The 22,768-nt window shown below is 44.7% G+C and overlaps 1 protein-coding gene across 7 annotated transcripts in view; it reads right to left on the bottom strand.

The window, feature by feature from the left end:
- The window catches only part of Rme-8 (receptor mediated endocytosis 8), a 159,629-nt gene that overhangs the window by 69,783 nt on the left and 67,078 nt on the right, over positions 1-22,768 (bottom strand). For all 7 annotated transcript variants that reach the window (XM_076188250.1, XM_076188254.1, XM_076188253.1 and 4 more), the window contains 9 exons: positions 22,533-22,640; positions 21,948-22,057; positions 20,548-20,755; positions 19,970-20,149; positions 19,575-19,736; positions 17,220-17,423; positions 16,895-17,059; positions 8,512-8,643; positions 7,650-7,874 (listed from right to left, as the gene is read on the bottom strand). In XM_076188250.1, coding sequence (XP_076044365.1) covers positions 7,650-7,874; positions 8,512-8,643; positions 16,895-17,059; positions 17,220-17,423; positions 19,575-19,736; positions 19,970-20,149; positions 20,548-20,755; positions 21,948-22,057; positions 22,533-22,640 — 1,494 coding nt within the window. The remainder of the gene's footprint in view (positions 1-7,649; positions 7,875-8,511; positions 8,644-16,894; positions 17,060-17,219; positions 17,424-19,574; positions 19,737-19,969; positions 20,150-20,547; positions 20,756-21,947; positions 22,058-22,532; positions 22,641-22,768) is intronic.

Raw genomic sequence — 22,768 nt, 5'->3', positions numbered from 1 at the left:
CCTGCACCCCGCCCACCGCCCTGGGTCAGAAGCAGTGTCGCAAGACACAGTACATCCACAGCAAGGCCGCTTCATTTAATCGGCGACCCCCCCTCTCCGTCCCCCTTTGCATATAAGGAGAGGACGGGGAGAAATCCCTTCGGGCTGCGTCAAAATTTACTCACACATACTACCCCACCCCCCACCCCCCCGCCCATTTCTCCTCATGCAGTCACAACATCATCCATATACAACCATTCTCCACTCACCTCTGTCTTCCGTCCTCTCCCTTCCTTCCTCAACAGACATTCCCCTCTTCCCCAAAGCCCCCTTCACCCCATCCATCCACCTCATCCTAGGACGTCCCCTCATGTTCACTCCCTCCACATCTGCCTTCCATACCTCTTTTACTAGTCTTTCTTCACTCATTCTTTCCATGTGTCCAAACCATCCTAATATTCTTTCATCAACCCTCTCTCCCAAATCCTTTTTCACCCCTGTTCTCCTCCTCACCTCCTCATTTCTCACTCTATCTAGCCTAGTAACCCCCGCCATACTTCTCAGACACCTCATCTCAAACACATTCAAACTCCTTCTCTCTTCTTCTCTTATGTTCCACGTTTCTGCCCCATACAGTGCTGTTGGCACAATCACTCCTTCATACAGTCTCCTCTTCGCATCCATTCCCAAATGTCTATTTCTCATTACACTCTTTAAACCACCAAGGCATTTACTCGCTTCTCTCAATCTACATTCTACCTCCACCTTCACTCCACCTTTTCCTGCTACACTTGCACCCAAGTATCTAAAACTATCCACTTCCTCCAGTCGCTCTCCCTTAATGTTCACTTCCAGTCTACTGCCACTTTCACCCCTTGTACATCTCATCACCTTACTTTTACCCACATTTATCTTTAGCTTTCTTCTATCACATACTCTCCCAAACTCTGCCACCAGCTTCCTCAATCCCTCCTCTGACCCTGCCACAAGCGCAGTGTCGTCCGCAAACAACAGCTGGCTCACCTCCCACTTTTCTCCATTTTCTTTAACCATCTCCAATCCCTGACTCACTACCCTAGCATTCACCTCTCGCACCACCCCATCCATGTATAAGTTGAACAGCCAGGGCGACATAACGCATCCTTGACGAAGTCCCACCTTTACTTCAAACCACTCACTCTCTCCATTTCCAATCCTAACACATGCTCTACTACTCACATAAAAACTCTTGACAGCTCCCAAAAGCTTTCCTCCTATCCCATAAATCTGCATAACCTCCCACAGTGCCTTTCTGTCTACCCTATCATAAGCCTTTTCCAGATCCATAAAAGCCCAAAAAACATCCTTCCCCTTTCCTATAGCTTTCTCACATATCTGTCTTACCACAAAGATCTGATCTACACAACCTCTACCCGTCCTAAAACCACACTGTTCCTCACCAATTACTCCTTCTGTTCCTCTCCTAATCCTCTCAATTAAGATTCTCCCATAAGCCTTCCCTACTACACTCAACAGGCTAATCCCTCTGAAATTACTACATTCACACTTGTCCCCTTTTCCCTTGTAAAGAGGAACTATACAGGCACTACTCCAGTCCTCCGGTACTCTACCCTCTCTCCAGCAAACATTAAATAATCTCGCCAACCAGTCCACCATCACTGAACCTCCCTTTTTCAGACATTCTGCATGACATCCATCCAGACCAGGTGCCTTACCTGCTTTCATCATCTTTACAACTGCCTTCACCTCATCCTTCCTTATTTCTCCTCCATTCTCCTCACTCATCACTCTCATTTTCTTCGCATTTCCCACTGCAGCTATCTTTCCTTCCCTATCCTCCTTCACATTCAGCAACTCCCTAAAATATTCTGCCCATCTTCCCCTCACTGCCATCTCTTCCATTATCAACTCTCCATCTGTACCTTTTACCTTTTCTTCCCTACTTGATTCGCCTCCTCTTCCTCTCTTAATTTCTTTCCAAAACATCTTTTTATTACTTTCAAAATTTTCTGTCATACTCCTACCCCATTTCACATCTGCTCTCCTCTTTGCCTTCTTTACCTTTTGCTTTACTTCTCTTTTCTTTTCTTTGTACGTCTCATATGACTCCCCTGTCCTCTTTTGTAACCAATCTGTGAATGCTCGCTTCTTCTCTTCTACAACCTTCTTTGTTTCCTCATCCCACCATTCACTACCCTTTCTTCTATTTCCCCCTGTCCTTCTTGTTCCACACACCATCCTTGCACACTTTAAGACTCCCTCCTTGAACCATCCCCATTCCTCCTCCACACCCATCTCTGCTCTATCCTTTACTCCCTCCCACTCCTCCTTCAGCTTCTTTTCGTACTCCTTCTCCTTTTCCTTTTCATTCAAGGAGTTCACTCTAAGAACCTCCCTACCTTTTGTCCCTTTCCTCCTTCTCCATCTATCCTCCACTCTCAACTTACCTTCCACCAAAAAATGATCTGATATTCCCCCACCCTCTCCCCTTAGCACATGTACATCCTTAACTCTTCCTATCATAATCCTATTTACCACTACATAATCCATTAGCGCTCAATCTACCACCCTTCCCTCCACCACCCTCTCCCATGTGTACTTATGCTTGACTTTCTTCCGAAACACTGTATTTGCTATCATCAACTCTCTTTCTAGACACATTTCCACCATCAAATCTCCACTACGATTCTTTCCTGGAACTCCACACTTCCCAACCACTCCATCGATTGCACCATTTCCCACTCTAGCATTAAGGTCTCCCAGTACTATTACATTGACATTTCTTCCTAAACCCTCTATGCACTCATTTAAATCTATCCAAAAGGCCTCCCTTTCTTCCATGCTCTTCTCACTGCCCGGCCCATATGCACTTACAAAGACCCACATCTCCTTTCCCAGTTTCACCTTCATCCACATTATCCTTGAGGAAACCTCCTTCCACTCCACTACCCCTTTACCTATCTCCTCACTTACTAGAATAGCCACCCCTTCCCTCCCTCGCCCTCTCTTCACTCCTGATAACCTCCCACTTACACTCCCAAACATACACTCACCCTTCCCTTTCAACTTAGTTTCACTCAAAGCCAACACATCCAACTTTCTTCTCACAAACATACTACCTATCTCTTCCCTTTTACTCTCATCTGTACCACATCCACGCACATTAAAAGACCCAAACCTTAGGGTGCTGGCCCGAGGCCCGCCAGCACCCCTTATGCCTTTTCTTTTCGATTTAGGAAGATGCCCCTTGGGGCTACAGGGAGAAGGATGCCTAGTCCCTCTCCCCGTCCCTTTCTTCTCGCCTCTTACGATCCAAGTGGGAAAACTTGGTGGCAGTATTCTTTTCCCCCACCACAGGGAATTCCCCCAATCAGAAAGAGAATACTCAGAGAAATGGTACAGGACAGCAACAAGGGGTTGGGGGACAGCATAACGGAGGGACAGTCGTAGTATAAAAGTGTCATCATTTCTCTATGAACAGAATTTCTTCTATCATAGACAAAATGATGTGTGGCTCTGGTCCGTAGGGGCGCCCCATATAGACCCTAAAGTATCGACTGCATGTTACTTTGCCACAATAACAAGCAGCCAATACCCCAGACGGTAAATGTAGAACAAATTAAAAAAATAAAAAACTGCCTTTGCTGACAATCCATTTGTTGTCTTTGAGAAATTAGTTCATATGAAATGGACGGGAGACCTTGTTGATGTTTTTGCCAACATGAATAAGCAATTGGCTGGTTTAGCCAAGTTTAATGACAGTGGTTTGAAAAATGTGGTGAAGTTGACATTTGTTAATTGCTTCTTAGAGGTGGATGGGAGTGGTTTCTATGCCTTTTTCTTTTTGGCTACCCCCCATGTAGGGGGGAAAAACCTACAAGTAGGGAAGAAAAGGTAAAAGGTACAGATGGAGAGTTGATAATGGAAGAGACGGCAGTGAGGGGAAGATGGGCAGAATATTTTAGGGAGTTGCTGAATGTGAAGGAGGATAGGGAGGGAAAGATAGCTGCAGTGGGAAATACGAAGAAAATGAGAGTGATGAGTGAGGAGAATGGAGGAGAAATAAGGAAGGATGAGGTGAAGGCAGTTGTAAAGATGATGAAAGCAGGTAAGGCACCTGGTCTGGATGGATGTCATGCAGAATGTCTGAAAAAGGGAGGTTCAGTGATGGTGGACTGGTTGGTGAGATTATTTAATGTTTGCTGGAGAGAGGGTAGAGTACCGGAGGACTGGAGTAGTGCCTGTATAGTTCCTCTGTACAAGGGAAAAGGGGACAAGTGTGAATGTAGTCATTTCAGAGGGATTAGCCTGTTGAGTGTAGTAGGGAAGGCTTATGGGAGAATCTTAATTGAGAGGATTAGGAGAGGAACAGAAGGAGTAATTGGTGAGGAACAGTGTGGATTTAGGACGGGTAGAGGTTGTGTAGATCAGATCTTTGTGGTAAGACAGATATGTGAGAAAGCTATAGGAAAGGGGAAGGATGTTTTTTGGGCTTTTATGGATCTGGAAAAGGCTTATGATAGGGTAGACAGAAAGGCACTGTGGGAGGTTATGCAGATTTATGGGATAGGAGGAAAGCTTTTGGGAGCTGTCAAGAGTTTTTATGTGAGTAGTAGAGCATGTGTTAGGATTGGAAATGGAGAGAGTGAGTGGTTTGAAGTAAAGGTGGGACTTCGTCAAGGATGCGTTATGTCGCCCTGGCTGTTCAACTTGTACATGGATGGGGTGGTGCGAGAGGTGAATGCTAGGGTAGTGAGTCAGGGATTGGAGATGGTTAAAGAAAATGGAGAAAAGTGGGAGGTGAGCCAGCTGTTGTTTGCAGACGACACTGCGCTTGTGGCAGGGTCAGAGGAGGGATTGAGGAAGCTGGTGGCAGAGTTTGGGAGAGTATGTGATAGAAGAAAGCTAAAGATAAATGTGGGTAAAAGTAAGGTGATGAGATGTACAAGGGGTGAAAGTGGCAGTAGACTGGAAGTGAACATTAAGGGAGAGCGACTGGAGGAAGTGGATAGTTTTAGATACTTGGGTGCAAGTGTAGCAGGAAAAGGTGGAGTGAAGGTGGAGGTAGAATGTAGATTGAGAGAAGCGAGTAAATGCCTTGGTGGTTTGAAGAGTGTAATGAGGAATAGACATTTGGGAATGGATGCGAAGAGGAGACTGTATGAAGGAGTGATTGTGCCAACAGCACTGTATGGGGCAGAAACGTGGAACATAAGAGAAGAAGAGAGAAGGAGTTTGAATGTGTTTGAGATGAGGTGTCTGAGAAGTATGGTGGGGGTTACTAGGCTAGATAGAGTGAGAAATGAGGAAGTGAGGAGGAGAACAGGGGTGAAAAAGGATTTGGGAGACAGGGTTGATGAAAGAATATTAGGATGGTTTGGACACATGGAAAGAATGAGTGAAGAAAGACTAGTAAAAGAGGTATGGAAGGCAGATGTGGAGGGAGTGAACATGAGGGGACGTCCTAGGATGAGGTGGATGGATGGGGTGAAGGGGGCTTTGGGGAAGAGGGGAATGTCTGTTGAGGAAGGAAGGGAGAGGACGGAAGACAGAGGTGAGTGGAGAATGGTTGTATATGGATGATGTTGTGACTGCATGAGGAGGAATGGGCGGGGGTGGGGGGTGGGGTAGTATGTGTGAGTAATTTTTGACACAGCCCGAAGGGATTTCTCCCCGTCCTCTCCTTATATGCAAAGGGGGACGGAGAGGGGGGGTCGCCGATTAAATGAAGCGGCCTTGCTGTGGATGTACTGTGTCTTGCGACACTGCTTCTGACCCAGGGCGGTGGGCAGGGTGCAGGGATGACCCGTCATCCAGGAGGTGCTCAGATGAGAGGAAGGGTGGGAGGGGTGTGGAGTGTATTTAGGGATGAAATGGGTGGGAGTGTTTTTATGCCTTTCCCTTTTTGGCTACCTCCCTTGGAAGGGGGAAAAAGCCTTGGTATATGTATGTATGTATATGTATGTATGTATGCTTCTGACCCAGGGCAGTGGACAAGGTGCAGGGATGGCCCATCATCCAGGAGGTGCTCAGATAAGAGGGAGGGTGGAGGGGTGTGGAGTGTATTCAGGGATGGAATGGGTGGAAATGATTTTATGCCTTTCCCTTTTTGGTTATCTCCCTTGTAAGGGGGAAAAAGCCTTGGTATATGTATGTATGTATGCTTCTTAGAGGTGCACAGCAAGCACCATATAGGGTAGACAGAACTATATAGCCAAGAAGTTGGAAACAGAAATCTCTAGATTCCCTGAAGAGGGTCTTGATGCATTGTGACCAATGTCAATCGATCAATTCCGCTCCTGTAGTGCACAAGGGAGGTGAATTTGGTGTTGAGTGTAACTGGCAGTGCCTAGCTGTTGATGCAACTCCTTACAGGGGGATCTCCTACTTAACCATGGTTGATTGCAGCCCAGGTCATTTTGCAATATGGAGGAAACTGGAGAGAGAAAACGCACAATGTATTACAGAATTGGAAAATGTCTTTATGGAAAGAGGCCCAGTTGGTGAACTGTTGATGGACAACAGTACAGCCTTTTTGATCAGTGTTTGGGAGGCATGTTGCATAGGTGGAAAATTGACGAGGCACTAAGAGCTTCTTACCAACCTTGAGGTTACAGAATAGTAGAAAGGCACCACAGGACCATTAAAGCTATTGCTGAGAGGGGAGGAATCTCTCCCATTGAGGCATTATATTGGTATAACAGTACACCAAGATCTGAACAGGACAAGTCATCTGTGCTGCAGCGTTCTTTGTACACCTATGAATGGAAATATCCATTGATGAACCCTAGATGGACAGATGATGGGCAAAATGATGGCTTACTGATTAAAATGGGAGAAGAGGTTTAGGTAAAACCATCTGCTGCACGCTGTACCACTCTGTGGGGCAGAGTAGTCATTACTCATGTGAACTCATGAAATAATATATCTGTTGATGGATGTGCCAAGACATGTGTTGGATGTACATCTGGTTGTGGCTCCACGGTCCCCATCTGAAGGTGCAGGTGATGATTCTAGTGGTAAATTGTGTTCTGAAGGGCATGTGGAGGCACTGGTGGGTGATGAGGGTGATCAAGAGGATCATCAGTGTCCCCGGAAGAATACAAGAAAACCTGTTTGGATGGCTGATCACATCATAGATTTTCTTTTTCTTTAATGTTCATTTTGAGATACTTTTGTTTCCTTTTTTATGCCTATTATTTATGTGTTTGGTTCATTAGTTGTTTGTGATTTAAAAATCATGCAGGTATGTACTGTATTTGACTCAAAGTTGTTTGCCAGGTGTTGATGGCACAGTCTGTTTTCTTTGGTCGTCACAGCAGCACCTTTCTTTTTCTTTGGTGGTTGAAACAGCACTGTTTGTTTTCTTGGAGGTTTGCGGGAATGGATTGACTCCCTTGGGACTGCATGGTCCAGAAGGAAAGTCTGGTTGTCCAGCTGACTTTTGTTCTGTTGTAGGAGTTCCTCCCAGTGTACATTGTCAAATACAAAGTGAATTTTTCATCTTGGGTGCAGAAGAAGGCAGGCAAACAGACAGAAAGAGGCGAATCCAACTAAGTAACATGAAGTTGGACATGTGTACTTGTTCTGGATATCACACCATTTTAGTAAACTAAGGACGGTCTCTAAGGCATTACACGAATTAAATTTAACAAGACGTTTTAACTTACCGCATCCTTGATGGGCCAGTCAGGGAACCTGGTGCTATCACAAAGGTGCTTCAGGTAGTAGATATCACAGAAGAGTTCGTGCTGGAGCTGTGGATAGGTGATGTGTGGAATTGCACAGTAATGATACAAGGCTCGAGTATTGCTCATCAGGCGCGGCGTGAAGTCCGCAAGATGTGAAGCCAACTTTTCTATCATGAGTCGCCGCATATCATTACTCCATATTACCTGTAAAGAAATTAAATGTCTTGGTTTCATCAAATTATTTAAAGAGTACAGTTATCGTTTTAAGTTATCAAACATTTTACTTTCGATAATCACTTTCTTAATGAGAAAGAAAAATAGATCAATGAATAAAAACTTGTATACTAATCAATGCCAATCAACTTCTGTAGGTTAAATAATAACAGAGGATGGATGGCTGGATGTATAGATGGATGGATGGATGGAGAGAGAGGGAGGAAGGGGGTGCTACTGATTTATACAGAAGAATGACTGATAAAAAGTCTATTGTGCAATTGCATAGTAAGAAATATGTATTAGTTATTGATGATCGTTTATGTATATATAAAAAAAAAATTATAAAGGTGATGACGATGATTCAGTTTAATGATGCGAATCATCACCTTTATCACCTTTTTATAGGTAATCATGATCATCAATAACTTAGTACAAAATTAATTGACCTTTATATTGTAGTCATTCTTCTGTATTAATCATTACTAATATAAAAAAAATATTGATCACTATACTTACAGGTACAATGTAACAAATTAAAGAAATTCAATTGATAAAAAATTAATAAACAAAAACCAGTAGCATCAAAGCAGATCTACTAATCGAAAACAAAGGCACATCTAATCACCTCCGGAGTATCAAATTCTCCAAGGAAGATTTCGGCAAACTTTTCAGGTCCGTAATTCTCCAAATAACACACCATGGCTTCAGGTAGGACCTGCCCTAGAATGCTCTGCTGCATGATATCTCCTCCAGTTAGCTGCAAGAAAGAAATATAATACTTCACTATAGAGAAAACTTTGGGAAAAGGTAAGGATGTTTTTTGCGCCTTCATGGATTTGGAAAAGGCTTATGACAGGGTAAACAGGAAGGCATTATGGGAGGTATTACAGATATGTGGGATAGGAGGAAAGCTGTTAAGAGCAGTCAAGAGTTTTTACGAGAGTAGATCATGTGTTAGGATTAGAAATGGAGAGAGTGAGTGGTTTGAGGTAAAGGTGGGACTTTGCCAGGGATGTGTTATGTCACCTTGGCTGTTCAATTTATACATGGATGGGGTGGTATGAGAGGTAAATGCAAGGGTAATGGGTCAGGGATTGGAGATGGTTAAAGCAAATGGAGAAAAAATTTAATTTTCGCAGGAAAATTAATTTTTCCCTGATACAAACCTGAGGTACTCCTTACACTAGGATACCTTCGCGTAGCGCGAATATTTCTACTGCGAAATTAAAATCCTCACTCTGTGGGTCTGGGCAACGCTTATCCTCAGTAAGGGGCCCCATTGGGGTAAGGGGGGGGGGGGGCCCTTGCCCTCCACCACAAGTCTCGCTTAATTCTGAGCCAGGTATGAATTAAGCACAAGGTTTGTCAGGCAAGGAGAAGGAACTGTTTAGAGGGGTGGTTGAGGAGGGCCATTAAAGGTAAGGAGTACCTCAGGTTTGTATCAGGGAAAAATTAATTTTCCTGCAAAAATTACATTTGTTCCGAAGAATACAAACTCTTCGGTACTCCTTACAATAGGAGACTCGGACTTAGGAGGGAAGGAAGTTGTTATCTAGCCTGGGAAACCGCTGTAAAGAAAATCTAGTGTGCTAAGACTATGTTGACCAGACCCCTATACATTCCCCTCACTTTGAAGTGCACCCCTTTCTGTTCCCTGGAGTGGAGACAGACAGGTTATAATCACTTTTGTACCACTGAAGGGCTTGAATTGATTCCCTTGGAATGCTTGAGAGCCCGCGGGTGAGGTAAGGGAATGTAAGAGTATGAGAAGGACTTTGGAAAGTTATCCCTGCAGATGCCGAGCCAGAACCTGGATGAGTTGTCAGGGTCGGCTGTGTGCTCTTGAGGAGGGGTATATCATTTTCAGGACTTCTTGGGCGGCCACTATGGGGCCCAAAGATAAGTTCCCTAAAGATTCCCGCATAACTTCTTTGAGGTAAAAGGAAGTGAACGTATTCTGGCTCTTCCATATACCTGCTTGAAGAACCTGGTTGACTGACAGATTCTTTCTGATGACTAGGGAGGTCCCTACTGCCCTCAGGTCATGGACAATCTGTGTGGTTCATGTCGCAGGCTCTGCGGATGACTTCCATTGTCCAGTAAGAAATGGAATTCTTAGTGATGGGCTACCTTTAGTAGAGATGAACAACCTCTTTAATTCTGGTCGAAGATGTTCGGTTCCCTTGAGGTAGGTCCGGATGGCTCGTACCGGGCATAGAACCGTTTCAGTCTATTCTCCCCCTGCAAATTCGTCTAAGGACGGAACACTAAAGGACCAGAATCTAGGGTCGGATTTGGCAGGATCTTGGTTGTTGGCAATGAATTGAGGCATGAAAGTGAAGGAGACCTCTTTCCATCCTTTGGAATGGGCGACTCTATAAGAGGTGGCATGTAACTCCCCTACTCTCTTGGAAGATGCCAGGGCTAGCAGGAAAAAATGTCCTCTAGGTGAAGTCCTTCAGATGTGCCTCTCGGAGAGGTTCGTAAGGGGGACCCCTCAGAGAGTTCAGGACTAATGCCACATCCCGCGGAGGAGAACTGATTTCCCTGGGGGGGCATGATCTTTGAAGTGCCTGAAGAGCATGGAAATTTCCGGTGAAAGGGCTAGGACCACGCCCTTCAGAGAAAACACCTGATTTAGAGCTGCCCTATAGCCTTGTACTGCCGAATTATGACAAAAGAAACAATATAGATTTAATATATCTAGACTTTGCAAAAGCTTTTGATACCGTCCCACACGATAGACTACTTACTAAATTAGCTTTGCATGGAATAAGTGGTAGCCTATTAGGTTGGACTAGTAATTGGTTGAAAGGTCGAAAACAGAGAGTTGTTTTAAATGGAAAAACTTCTGGATGGAAAAATGTTGCAAGTGGAGTTCCTCAGGGTTCCGTTCTTGGGCCACTTCTATTCATACATATACCAAGGCTTCTATTCATAGTATATATAAATGATATAGACAATGGACTAAAATCTACTGTTTCCAAATTTGCTGATGATACAAAACTGTGCGGAGTGGCAAATGATCACTCAAACCAATTAGATATTCAAGAAGATTTAGATCAATTACAGCAATGGTCTGAAAAGTGGCTAATGAAATTTAACACAAGTAAATGCAAGGTAATGCACATAGGTAAAAATAACAGTAAGTACGATTACAAGTTATTTGGAAATTCGTTAACAAAAGTGGATAGTGAAAAAGATCTCGGCGTAATTATCAGTAACGACCTCAAATCATCCAAGCAGTGTATTTCAGCCTCTGAGAAAGCAAATAAGATTCTGGGATTGATTGCACGATCTTTTGATTTCAAAAGTCCATCACTCATTAACAAGCTATATAAATCGTTAGTTCGTCCACATTTGGAATATGCTGTTTCCGTATGGTCACCGAATCTCATTAAAGACATTGACAGACTGGAAAAAGTACAACGGCGAGCCACAAAACTGATTCCAAATATCAAAAATAAATCATACGAAAATCGACTTAAGCACATGAATCTGTTTTCCCTAAAAAAGCGCAGACTCAGAGGTGACTTGATACAGGTCTTTAAGATTTTAAAGGGAATTGACAACATCAAAAGTGACCAAATTTTCACATTGAATGAGAATCAGACAAGAAACAATGGTCTCAAACTATCCGGAAATAGATTCAATTTGGAAGTAGGTAGAAACAACTTTGCCAACCGTGTAGTTAATGAATGGAATAAACTTCCTGCACAGGTAGTGCAATGTAGTTCAGTTCGAAGCTTTAAGAATCATTTAGATAAATACCTAAGTAAGATGCTGTAATGATTATAATTTATGTTATATTATTTGTTTTTGTTTTGTTATAATTTGTCTGTCTGATTTTCATTTATTATTAGTTATATGTCAATTTATAATCATTTACTATTTACCTTTTTGTTTGTTATTCAACTATACCTTTTTTTTTTTTTCTTCTTTTTTTTTTTTTTCTTTTTTTCTTTTTTTTTCTTTTGCATCCGACCTAGATATGGATCAAAAGGTCTCCTGTCGGCATGCTCCGCCTTTGTAATCCTTTGTAATCTTCTTGGACTTCCTCAGGAAGTGGAAGGAGGCGATCTCAGGAATGGTGGCTCGATCTTGGACTAACTTCCTGGAGTGGCACCATTTTGCAAAGGCATTGCATTTCCCTTGATAAAGGTTAGCTGAGGAAGAGCGAATAGGAGCGGACATGTCCTCTGCCACTTCTCTGGGAAAACCCTTCTTTAGGAGGATCTGGACCATAGTCTGAATGCGTGAAGATTGAGTGCTGAAGGGTTCTTGTGCCAAGGCCCGTTGATGGGTGGATACAGAAGATCTGGTCTTCCCTGAAGGGCCAGAGGCTCTTCTACTGCTAGCTCGAGGGCGTCTGGAAACCATGGGGCTTCGGGCCACCAAGGAGCGATCAAAGTCATCCGAAGGTAGAATGCGTGTCTTGCTCTCAGGAGTACCTTCTGGAGCAAGGGAAATGGTGGGAAAGCGTAGGAGTCCAGGTTGTCCCAACTTTGCAGAAGAGAGTCTTCTCCTGCTGCCAGAGGATCCGGGAAAGGGCTGAAATATATTGGGAGTTGGTGATTCCATCTCATTGCAAAAAGGTCCACTAGAGGGGAGCCCCATTTGCTGAGGATGAAGTTCGCTACCTCTCAATAGAGGGACCATTCTGTGTTGATTATCTGATTCTTCCTGCCGAGGTGGTCAGCCCAGAGATTCCTCTTCCCCGGGATGTAGAGGGCTTTGAGTGACACCTGGAGATTCTTGGCTAGGTTGAGGATGTCCATCATCAGAAGGCATAGTTCCTGGGAGACTGTGCCCCCCTTGCTCGTTCAGGTAGGCTACTACCGAGGAATTGTCCGACATTATAACCACTATTTTTCCTGAGACTTGATCCTTGAAGTGACAGAGAGCCAGGAGTACTGCTTTCAACTCAAGCCAATTGATATGGGCTGTCCGCTCGACTGTGGACCAGGAACCGCTGATGTGATCGTCGTTGAGGTGGGCTCCCCAGCCCTCCTTGGAGGCATCGGAGAACAGGAGGACTTCGGGGGGAGATGGGCCGAGGGGCATACCCATGAGAAGGTTGCATGGGCCTTCCACCAGAGAAGAGAATCCTTGACTTCTTCGGTGAGGGGCCCACTGAGACTTGAGGAGCCACTGTAGCAGTCGCATTCTTTGTCTACTCCTGGGGATTAATTTCTCTATGGAGGCCATATGGCCCAGGAGTTGGCATTGTGTCGCCGTCAGGAACCTGGTCGATAGTGCCTGTGCAACTAGAGAAGCGAGATTCTGGATCCCCTTTTCTACTGGGAAGGACTCCATTAGGGAGGAGTCCAGGACCATACCCAGGTACGTGACTCTCTGTCTTGGTAAGAAATCTGACTTTTCTGGGTTGACTACTGTGCCCAATTTCAGGACAAAGGTTAGGACCATTCTCAGGTGTTCTTGGCATAGCTGGGCAGAATGTGCAAGGATCAGCCAGTTATCCAAGTAACGGAGTAGTTGAATTCCCCTGGAGTGGGACCACGCTGAAACGAGGTTGAACACACTGGAGAAGACTTGGGGTGCTGTGGAAAGTCCGAAGCAGAGGCAGGGGAAGTGGAAGGTGTTGCCCCTGTGGATGATTCTGAGGAATTTCCTGGAGGAGGGATGCACTGGTATGTGGAAATAGGCATCTTGGAGGTCCAGCGACACCATGAAGTCCCCTTCCCTGATAGACGCCCTTACGGACTCTGGGGTGTCCATTCGGAACTTCGTCAGGGAAAGGAACTTGTTGAGTGGAGACAAATAGATGACTGCCGGGATCAAGGCTGCTCTGAGGGTTGACCCCGATGGGGTGTAGAAGCGCTTCTGGTGTTCCAATGGGACCGGAAGCCAACGCGCCTTCTCGGTCGTCCTTGTTGCGAGAGCGTCGGAGGCCTGGGCCATGGCTCTCGCCGTCTGCATACTCCATGGAAGGTGGAGGGGAGGAGGCTGGGCTTTCTGAGAGTTGGCCGTCATGAAGATGTCAGACTCGAATGTGGCTTCCTCTTCTTGCGGGGGGCCCAGTCAATTCGCCCTCCGAACCCTCGCGAGGACGTCCGTGAAGGAAGGTGGGACCACCATCGAGGATTCCGACTGGGAAACGGGAGGGGAAAGGGAGCGTGCCCCCCCCCCCCTACGGCGCTGTGGACATCGTCGTCGGCGTAGGAGGGGTCGGCACGGGCAGAGAGGAACCTCACGCTACCATCCTCGTCACTGATGGGTTCGGGGGGGGCTGAGCAAGTGGAAGATGGTCGAGGGGGGCCCTTGGGGGCGGCGACTCCTCATGAGCTGCCGTGCGGTGCACGAACCGCGCTTGAGAAGCACGGAAAAATTCCCGTTGGGCCTCCATCTGTTCCTTCAACGTAGTGACGAGTGAACAGAGAGTGGGGAGGAGGTCCGGGGAATGTCCGCTTGGTGAGTCCCGCCTGGGTGCGGATGGTCCGGGAGACGCCAAGGGGAGACTGCCTCCTCTGGACGAAGCTGAGTCACCTACGACGAACGCGCGTGTGGGTACATCTCGGGCTTCCTGCCCACCGGGAATAGAAAGGGTTCCGGTGATGACCCGGCTCGTCTGACGAAGGGTGGAAGGTGGACTGGGGGTTACCCGAGGAGAAGAGGCTGACACGCTCCGAATCTCCGAACTCTGTTCCTTTGTCCGTGGGGGGGGAGGTTCCGGGCAGCGTCGCGGGGCCGGCGGACGCATCCGGGAAAAAGCTCGTACCCGGGGGGGTTCGCGGGGGCCAGAGGCACGTGCCCGTCGAAGCTAACCACCCTGTGGGAAGGAACAGGAGACAATTTGGCCTGAGACTGACTCGGGGCGGCTATTGTACAACCTTTCCGTTTACTACGCTTAGGAGGGGGGGAGACAACTGCCCGCGTCCTCCGAAGACGTAGCATGCCTTCTCTTTGTGTCGGGTGAGGGGGGAAGCCATCTTCCCTGCCCGCGTACTGTGGACGTCGTCGCAGCTGGCGCCTGTCTGGTCAGCGAGAAACACCGCGTCTGCAACCTCGTCCCCGATCTCTGTCCTCGTGAGCAAGGGGCATGGAAAGGTCACCGTTGATCACCCGGCTCTTCCTACGGTGGGTGTTGTGCGTACTGCGGGATTCCTGAGTAGAAGAGACTAAGGGGCTCTTTGTCTTTGAACCCGGGTTCTTTGTCCATGCCGGCGTCGAGTTTCCGGGATGCGTCGGGGGCAAGCCGCAAGTGACCACATCCGGGAAAAATGTCATACAGGAGCGGTAGCTAGCGGTGGCCTGAGGCGCATGTCCGTCTACGCTAACCGTCCTGGTTGAAGGAAGAGGACAACTTGGCCTGAGAATGACTCGAAGTGGACGTTGTACCACTTTCCTGGCTACTACGCTTGGGAGGAGCGACTGTCGAGTTTCCGGGATGGGTCGAGGGCAAGCCGCAAGCGACCTCATCCGGGAAAAATCTCGAACAGGAACGGTAGCTAGACGTGGCCTGAGGCACATGTCCGTCTACGCTAACCGTCCTGGTTAAAGGAATAAAGGACAACTTGGCTTCCTGTCTACTACGCCGTGGAGGAGGGAGAGAATTGCTCGTCCTCTGAAGCCGTAGTCCGCCTTCTCTTGTTTTTGGGGGGGTGAAGAGGGAAGCCATTTTCTATGCTTGCGCACCTTTTCCCCTCCATGTGCTTTCCTGTGAACATGAAAGTACACGGAACACTGACTATCATCTCACTGAATGCACATCTCGCACGGGGATGAAGGTGAACACTTAACCCCTTCCATACGGTGCCGCACACGTAGGCGTCATGAGGAGCAAGTGGATTCGCGACGCTGCCATATCGGCGTCTTGATTATATTTATTGTGGTCGCCCCTGTGTTTTTACATTCTCCCAAATGCGCCCTGAATCCCATTCTCTGTGGTTTTCAAAATTCGCGGGTGAAAGAGAGAACGATCGATATAAGTGGTGACTATATTTTATGATGCGAATATTATTACGTTACGTCATACGGCTGGCATTGGCTGCTGCCTGCGAGATTTAAGTCCCGTACTGAAGTGGTTAAGAGCCATACACTTGAAACACCAAATGTGAGGATCCACTTGGGCTGGCGGTAAGGGGGGTGAGACAAAGGTATCTCCCTTCGGCGAAGGGACACAACCTATCTTGAACCACAACAATACTGGAACCAGATTCCATACTTACAGTGAAGGGTAGGATACCCGGTGGCGGTTAAGGGAATAATACAGGAAATGGAGAAGCACTTAATAATTCCAGGACACAGGATGGCGTAGGGAAAACCCCGATGAAATTGAAGGACGACGAACTCCTTAGCGTCCTGGGAGTGAGCTGGCGACAATCGAAGCGGGTTGCTTGATTTTCGGCCCAAATGTAAACATAGAACCGTTGAGTGATTAACGGTTCGCTGCCGCGCTAATAATGGAGTTTGACTGAGAATCGGCCCATTAAGGGGGAAACCGATAAAAACTAAACATGTATAGTAGAGAGATGTTAACGCGGTCACTACTGCGAAGAGAATGGTTATAGTGTGCGAGACATGTGGTGGAGGGTAAGGCCCCCCCCCCTTACCCCAATGGGGCCCCTTACTGAGGATAAGCGTTGCCCAGACCCACAGAGTGAGGATTTTAATTTCGCAGTAGAAATATTCGCGCTACGCGAAGGTATCCTAGTGTAAGGAGTACCGAAGTATTTGTATTCTTCGGAACAATGGAAGGTAAGCCAGTTGTTGTTTGCTGATGACACTGCACTTGTAGCAGGATCAGAGGAGGGATTGAGGAAGTTAGTGACAGAGTTTGGGAAGGTGTGCGAAAGAAGGAAGTTGAACATAAATGTGGGTAAATGTAAGGTGATGAAATGTACAAGGGGAGAAAGTGGCAGCAGATGAAGTGAGTATTAAGGGAGAGAGACTGGAGGAAGTGGATAGTTTTAGTACAAGTACATGCATTTGGACCCAACCCTGGTGCCTAGTCTCAACAAGAATCACATCATTAATTTCTCGACTACCTCTTCAGCCCTGAAGGTTTGCTGCATGTGAGACAGATGGAGGAAGCGTCCTATGGGAAGGACATTTGAGCCCATGTACATCAAAATGAAGAAGAAGACTCCTGTTGTGTAAACGGTTGCTAACGCTGGGTTGTCTTGCATGATCTCGTACAATAAAGTTGCAACCTGTGTGACAAAGTGAATATGTTACATCACTGTTTAATTAAATTTCCTATCAATTCAAAATTTTGTACAATTATTTCACATCACACGTGGCAAAAAGTTCCTTTTGTTATCAAATAAATATAAGTAAAATTAAAAGATGCAAAGAGAAAAGGAAACTAACTTTCTCTACCAAAACTGGATCAAATGTGAGGAGGAGCTGGACAATGTGTGGCAGACAACCAGGTTCAGACAAAAGTCGCTTAACACGTGGCAGTGGTCTAACTATTGCATTGTCTTCTGTGCGTGAAGGGTAGAAGTTGCACATAGCTATCAACATGTTCAGAATTAATGTAGCCATGTCACTCTCTGTCATTACTGCATTACCCTGGAAAATGGTTGCAAGAATTAGTTTAAGAAAATAAATATATAAATAAATAAATAAAAATAAATAAATGAAATAATAATAATAAACACATACATATACCAAAGGAATTTTTCCCCTTTACAAGGGAGGTAGCCAGTCAATGACATAAATCCACTCCCATCCATTTCATCTCCACATACTCCACTCCTATTCACCACCCCTCCCTCCCTCTTGTCTTGGCTCCTCCTGGATGATAGGTCTTCCCTGCATTTTGCCCACTGCCCTAAGTCAGAAGCAATGCACCAAGACACCACACATCCACAGCAAGGCCACTTCATTTAATTGACAACCCACTCCTCCCTGCCATTCCGTCCCCCTATGAAAAAAAAAAAAAAAAAAAAAAAAAAAAAAAAAAAAAAGAGAGAGAGAGAGAGAGAGAGAGAGAGAGAGAGAGAGAGAGAGAGAGAGAGAGAGAGAGAGAGAGAGAGAGAGAGAGAGAGAGAGAGGAGAGAGAGAGGAGAGAGAGAGGAGAGAGAGAGGAGAGAGAGAGGAGAGAGAGGGGGAGGGGGGAGGATGGGGAGAAATCCCTTCAGGCTGTCTTAAAATATAATTCACACACACTCTCCCCATCCCCTAACCACTCCCTTTCATGCATCATATCATCATCCATAGACAACCATTCTCCACTCACCCCTATCTTCTATCTTCTCCCTTCCTTCCTCAACATACATCCCCTGGCAAAGTCCCATCTTTACCTTAAACCACTCTCTCCATTTCTAATTCTAACACAGGCTTTACTACTCTAGTAAAAACTCTTGACTGCTCTTAACCTCTTCCATACGGTGCCGCATACGTAGGCGGCATGAGGAGCAAGTGGATATGCGGGGCTGCCATATCGGCATCTTGATTATATTTATTGTAGTTGCCCCTGCGTAATGACATACTCTCTAAACTGTCTTCATCACATTTTCTATGGTTATCAAAATTCACGGGTGAAAGAGAATGATCAATATAAGCGGTGACTATATTTTATGATGCGAGTATTATTACGACACATTGTACGTCTGGCAGATAATGCTGCCTGCGAGATTTTGGCCCGGAGTGAAGAGGTTAACAGCTTTCCTCCTATCCCATATATCTGCAATACCTCCCACAGTGCCTTCCTGTCTACCCTTTTATAAGCTTTTTCCAAATCCATAAAGGCCTATAAAACATCCTTACCTTTTTCCAAAGCTTTTTCACATCTCTGCCTTACCACAAACATCTGATCTAGGCAACCTCTACCTGTCCTAAACCCACGCTGTTCCTCGCCAATTACTCCATCTGTCCCGCTTGTTACAGTTTTTTCAAGTACTCCCTCTGTTCCTCTCCTAATCCTCACAATCAATACTCTCCCACAAGCCTTCCCCACTAAACTCTCAACAAACTGATCTCTCTGAAACTACTACACTCACACTTATCCACTTTTCCCTTGTAAAGCAGAACTATACAGGCAGTCCTACCATTTTTTAGACAATCATTAAACAACCTCACCAGGCACTCCATCATCACTGTACCTCCCTTTCTTAGACACTGCATGACACCCATCTAACCCAGGTGCCTTACCTGCTCTCATCATTTTAATAACTACTTTCACCTAAGCTTTTCTTAATCCTCCATTTTCCTCATTCATCACTGTCATTTTCTTAGTGCTTCCCATTGTAACTACCTTTCCCTCCCTATCTTTCTTCACATTTAGCAACTCCCTAAAATACTCTGCCCATCTTCCTCTTACTGCTGCCTCTTCCATTATCACCTCTCCATCTGCATCTGCATCTTTTCTTCTCTACTTGATTTGCTTCCCTTTCCTCTTTCTATTTCCTTCCAAAACATCTTTTTATTACTTTCAAAATTTTGTCATACTCTTAGCCCATTTCACATCTGCTCTCCTTTTTGCCTCCTTTATCTTATGCTTTATTTCTCTTTTCTTTGTACCTCTCATATGATTCTCTCATCCTATTTTGCAACCAAACTGTGCATACTTGTTTCTTCTCTTCTATAACCTTCTTTGCTTCATCATCCCACTACTCACTACCCTTTCTTCTATTTCCTCCCATCCTCCTTGTTCCACACACCATCTTTCACATATAAAAAGAAAATAATTATGGAGTAATCTGGCCTCAGATAACTTACCGTGGCTACCATGGACCACTTCAGCTGTGGAATGGTGCCCAGAGGGAGCCATCCATCCATTCCCTGTGCCCAGCACAGTGTCTTGGTCACCAAGGTTCCTGCTTCATATAATTCCTTCATTTCCTTGAAGCTAAAGGGCCCAGCTCTGTCTTTGTTGCTTCCCTTCAATATAAGAAAAATAATCTTATGACCTTCGATATGGTATTCCCAAATTATACTAAAAGCATGTAAGATAATCATTTTCAGTTCACAGTTCACAGTAAATGTAATCTCAGATTACAAAAAAGAAATATGCGAGGGGGAAAAAATTATACAAATACAAACTCACCACTAAAGAAATCATTTGTTAACTATAATGCATGACAAATTTACGAAAAATCTTAATCACCTCTTACCTGGTAATACCATTCTTTCTCACTGTCTCTTGCCATGTCTGGTGACGCTTCTATGACATTTGTTTGTGTTGGCATAATGGCTCTTGATACATGGAGGTGTGCTAGCGTAAGGAGGTCCGTCAGTACACGAATACCACCTGCTTCCACTGCTTCACGCACATTGGCCTTCTCTAATATTAGCTGCAAATCAAGACAAATTACATAACTGCATCCTTTTTCCATCAACCTTACATAGACTTAATCCCTTCTTTTACATGAAACGCCCACTTACACATAAATAAAATACTCAGATCCTACATGCAAGACCTTATGTTATCTTTGCTCAGCCTTCCATAAATTCAACCCTATAACTGAGACCTGGTACATCTTGTTCCAGCTGACAGAGTACAATTTCCCTTATCCAATGGACACCTCTACTTGGTCTCTCCTAACTTGATTAGCTTTATATATTTCATTCTGACTACAGCTAAGAGGGCTTACTCTGGTTAAAAATAAATAAAAATAAAATAAAAATAAATAAATGAACCGACACACTTGAATAGGTAGCTCAAAACAATGAACTTCTCTACATAACTTACTTTATTGAGGAACATGAGGAGCCGGTCTCTTTCTTGTTTATCACTAGTTCTTGCAAGCATGGTAACAATATATCTTGTGTCATTGAACTGACCAATTTCTTCATGATGTAAACCATAGACCAAGGTCATGGCTTGTAAACACAAACACTTCATGGCAATTTTGGGAGTTAGTAGAAACCGATGGTACAGATCATTGAAGAATTCATGTCTAGAATGAAGTGAACAAATAAGGCAAGAACAACATAAAGAAGAATACATATTACATTCATTGATATATATGCATACCAAAGGTTCTTTCTCCCTTGTAAGATAGGCAGCCGAGTCTAAAATGACACTTAATACATAGTAAATCCTATTTAACACCCCTCCCATCTCAGTATCTAATGGATGAAGGATCATCCTTGTCCCCTGCCACACTGTTTGGGTCACAACCAATGCAACAAGACACTGCTTCCAGAGTAGTGTATAACAGCCCTACCACTTATATTTAACTTATATTTAGTGACGTCGCTCCTCAACCACTCAAAACAATTCATGGATCAGACATGAAGAACATCCCTTTACAGCCCTTCACTCCTACCTTTTGTAATCTCTCATCCTTGAACCACAGACATTCTTCATGTATTCAAGACAACCTATACCCCATCCATCTACCTCATTCTTGGTCTTTGTCTCAAGTTAATTACATCTGCTTCTCTCCACACTCTTTTTGTGAGTCTTTTCTCACTTCTTTCCATATGCCAAAACAACCCTAACACTCTTCCATCTTCTTTATTTGACAGCTTTCTTTCCACCCATGCTCTCTGCCTCACCTCAATCTATCTTTGTTAACACCTACCATGCTTTTCAAAGATGTTAACTTCTTCCTTTCTGTCTGCCTTATATTCCCCAGATACTAATTTTACACAATACATTTCATTCCACCAAGACACTTACCAACTTTAGTCTAAAATTTAATTCACATCCACCTCCACTCCTACGTTCGCTGCCACACTTAACTCCAAATACTTGAACTCTCCATTTTCTCTGGCCTCTTGCCCGTCAAATTCACCTTCAATCTGCCGCCATCATTACTACTCCTCTTATGTGTCATAAGATTACTCTTCCCCACATTTATTTTCAACTTTCTCTTCTCTCACACCCTTTCCATCTCACAACACCAACGGCTTAAGTCTATCTTCAGAATCTATGTACTAAACAACAATGGTGACATCAAATGGCCCTAGTAAAGCACTATATTCAGGGAGATTCATATAGAGATGTTTATATATATATTTATATATATATATATATATATATATATATATATATAAAAAGAGATCAACTTTGAAACTGGTTGTAGATACCAACAGCTTCTAGATTAGCTTCAATCAACTATCAAAATATCTCAAACAACTTACGACTTTCTTATGGGTGAATCTTGTTCTGCAGAATTCTTGTCATGTTCTAATAATATTCTTAAATAGTAGTCACCAATTTTTATTTCATCCTTTAAAGACTGGTAGCAGACCTGAAAGACAGAAGTAATTTATGTTACATATTATATACATACATACATACACCAACGGCTTTTTCCCCCTTACAAGGGAGGTAGCCAAAAAACAATGGCAAAAAAAACATTCCCACCCACTCCACTCCCCTCCACCTTCTACCCTCCCTCTTATCTTGGCACCTCATGGATGACGGGTCATCCCTGCATCTTGTTCACTGCCCTGGATCAGAAGCAGTGTCGCAAGACACAGCACATCCACAGCAAGGCCGCTTCATTAAATCAGTGACCCCCCCCTCTCCATCCCCTCACACACAAAACATATACACATGCACACACACACCCATGCTTGAGTCAAAGGCAATGCAGTGTGGCACAGCATTTCCACAGCAGGACCTGACAGCAAGACCTGGTTTATCCCTAACTCTTTCATGAATTCCATACATATTGCTAATTCATACAACCTCACAATTAGCTTACTTTAGCAAGCACCAACCTCAAATTCTGTGTGGTTCCATGCAATGACCTGATTACTTCTTACATCTCTGTTCTCTGTGAAAAACCTGATTTCTGATTCTAAGGCAATGCGAAGCTCTTCTCTAGTCTGGAAAAAAAGAAGAATAAGCTTGCAAATGCAATCTAATGTAATTCTCTTACTGGCTCAGAAAAAAAAAACACTACTGTGAACACAAACTGTGAGGAATAAGGGAAGGACAAGAGTTACAGAAGATA

This window comes from Oratosquilla oratoria, chromosome 7 (genome assembly GCF_046742065.1).
Source record: "Oratosquilla oratoria isolate Oo_2021 chromosome 7, ASM4674206v1, whole genome shotgun sequence".
In the NCBI taxonomy this organism is placed as follows: domain Eukaryota; kingdom Metazoa; phylum Arthropoda; class Malacostraca; order Stomatopoda; family Squillidae; genus Oratosquilla; species Oratosquilla oratoria.
Note: the sequence above shows the minus strand (reverse complement) of the source record. Positions and strands in the feature narration are given on the sequence as shown.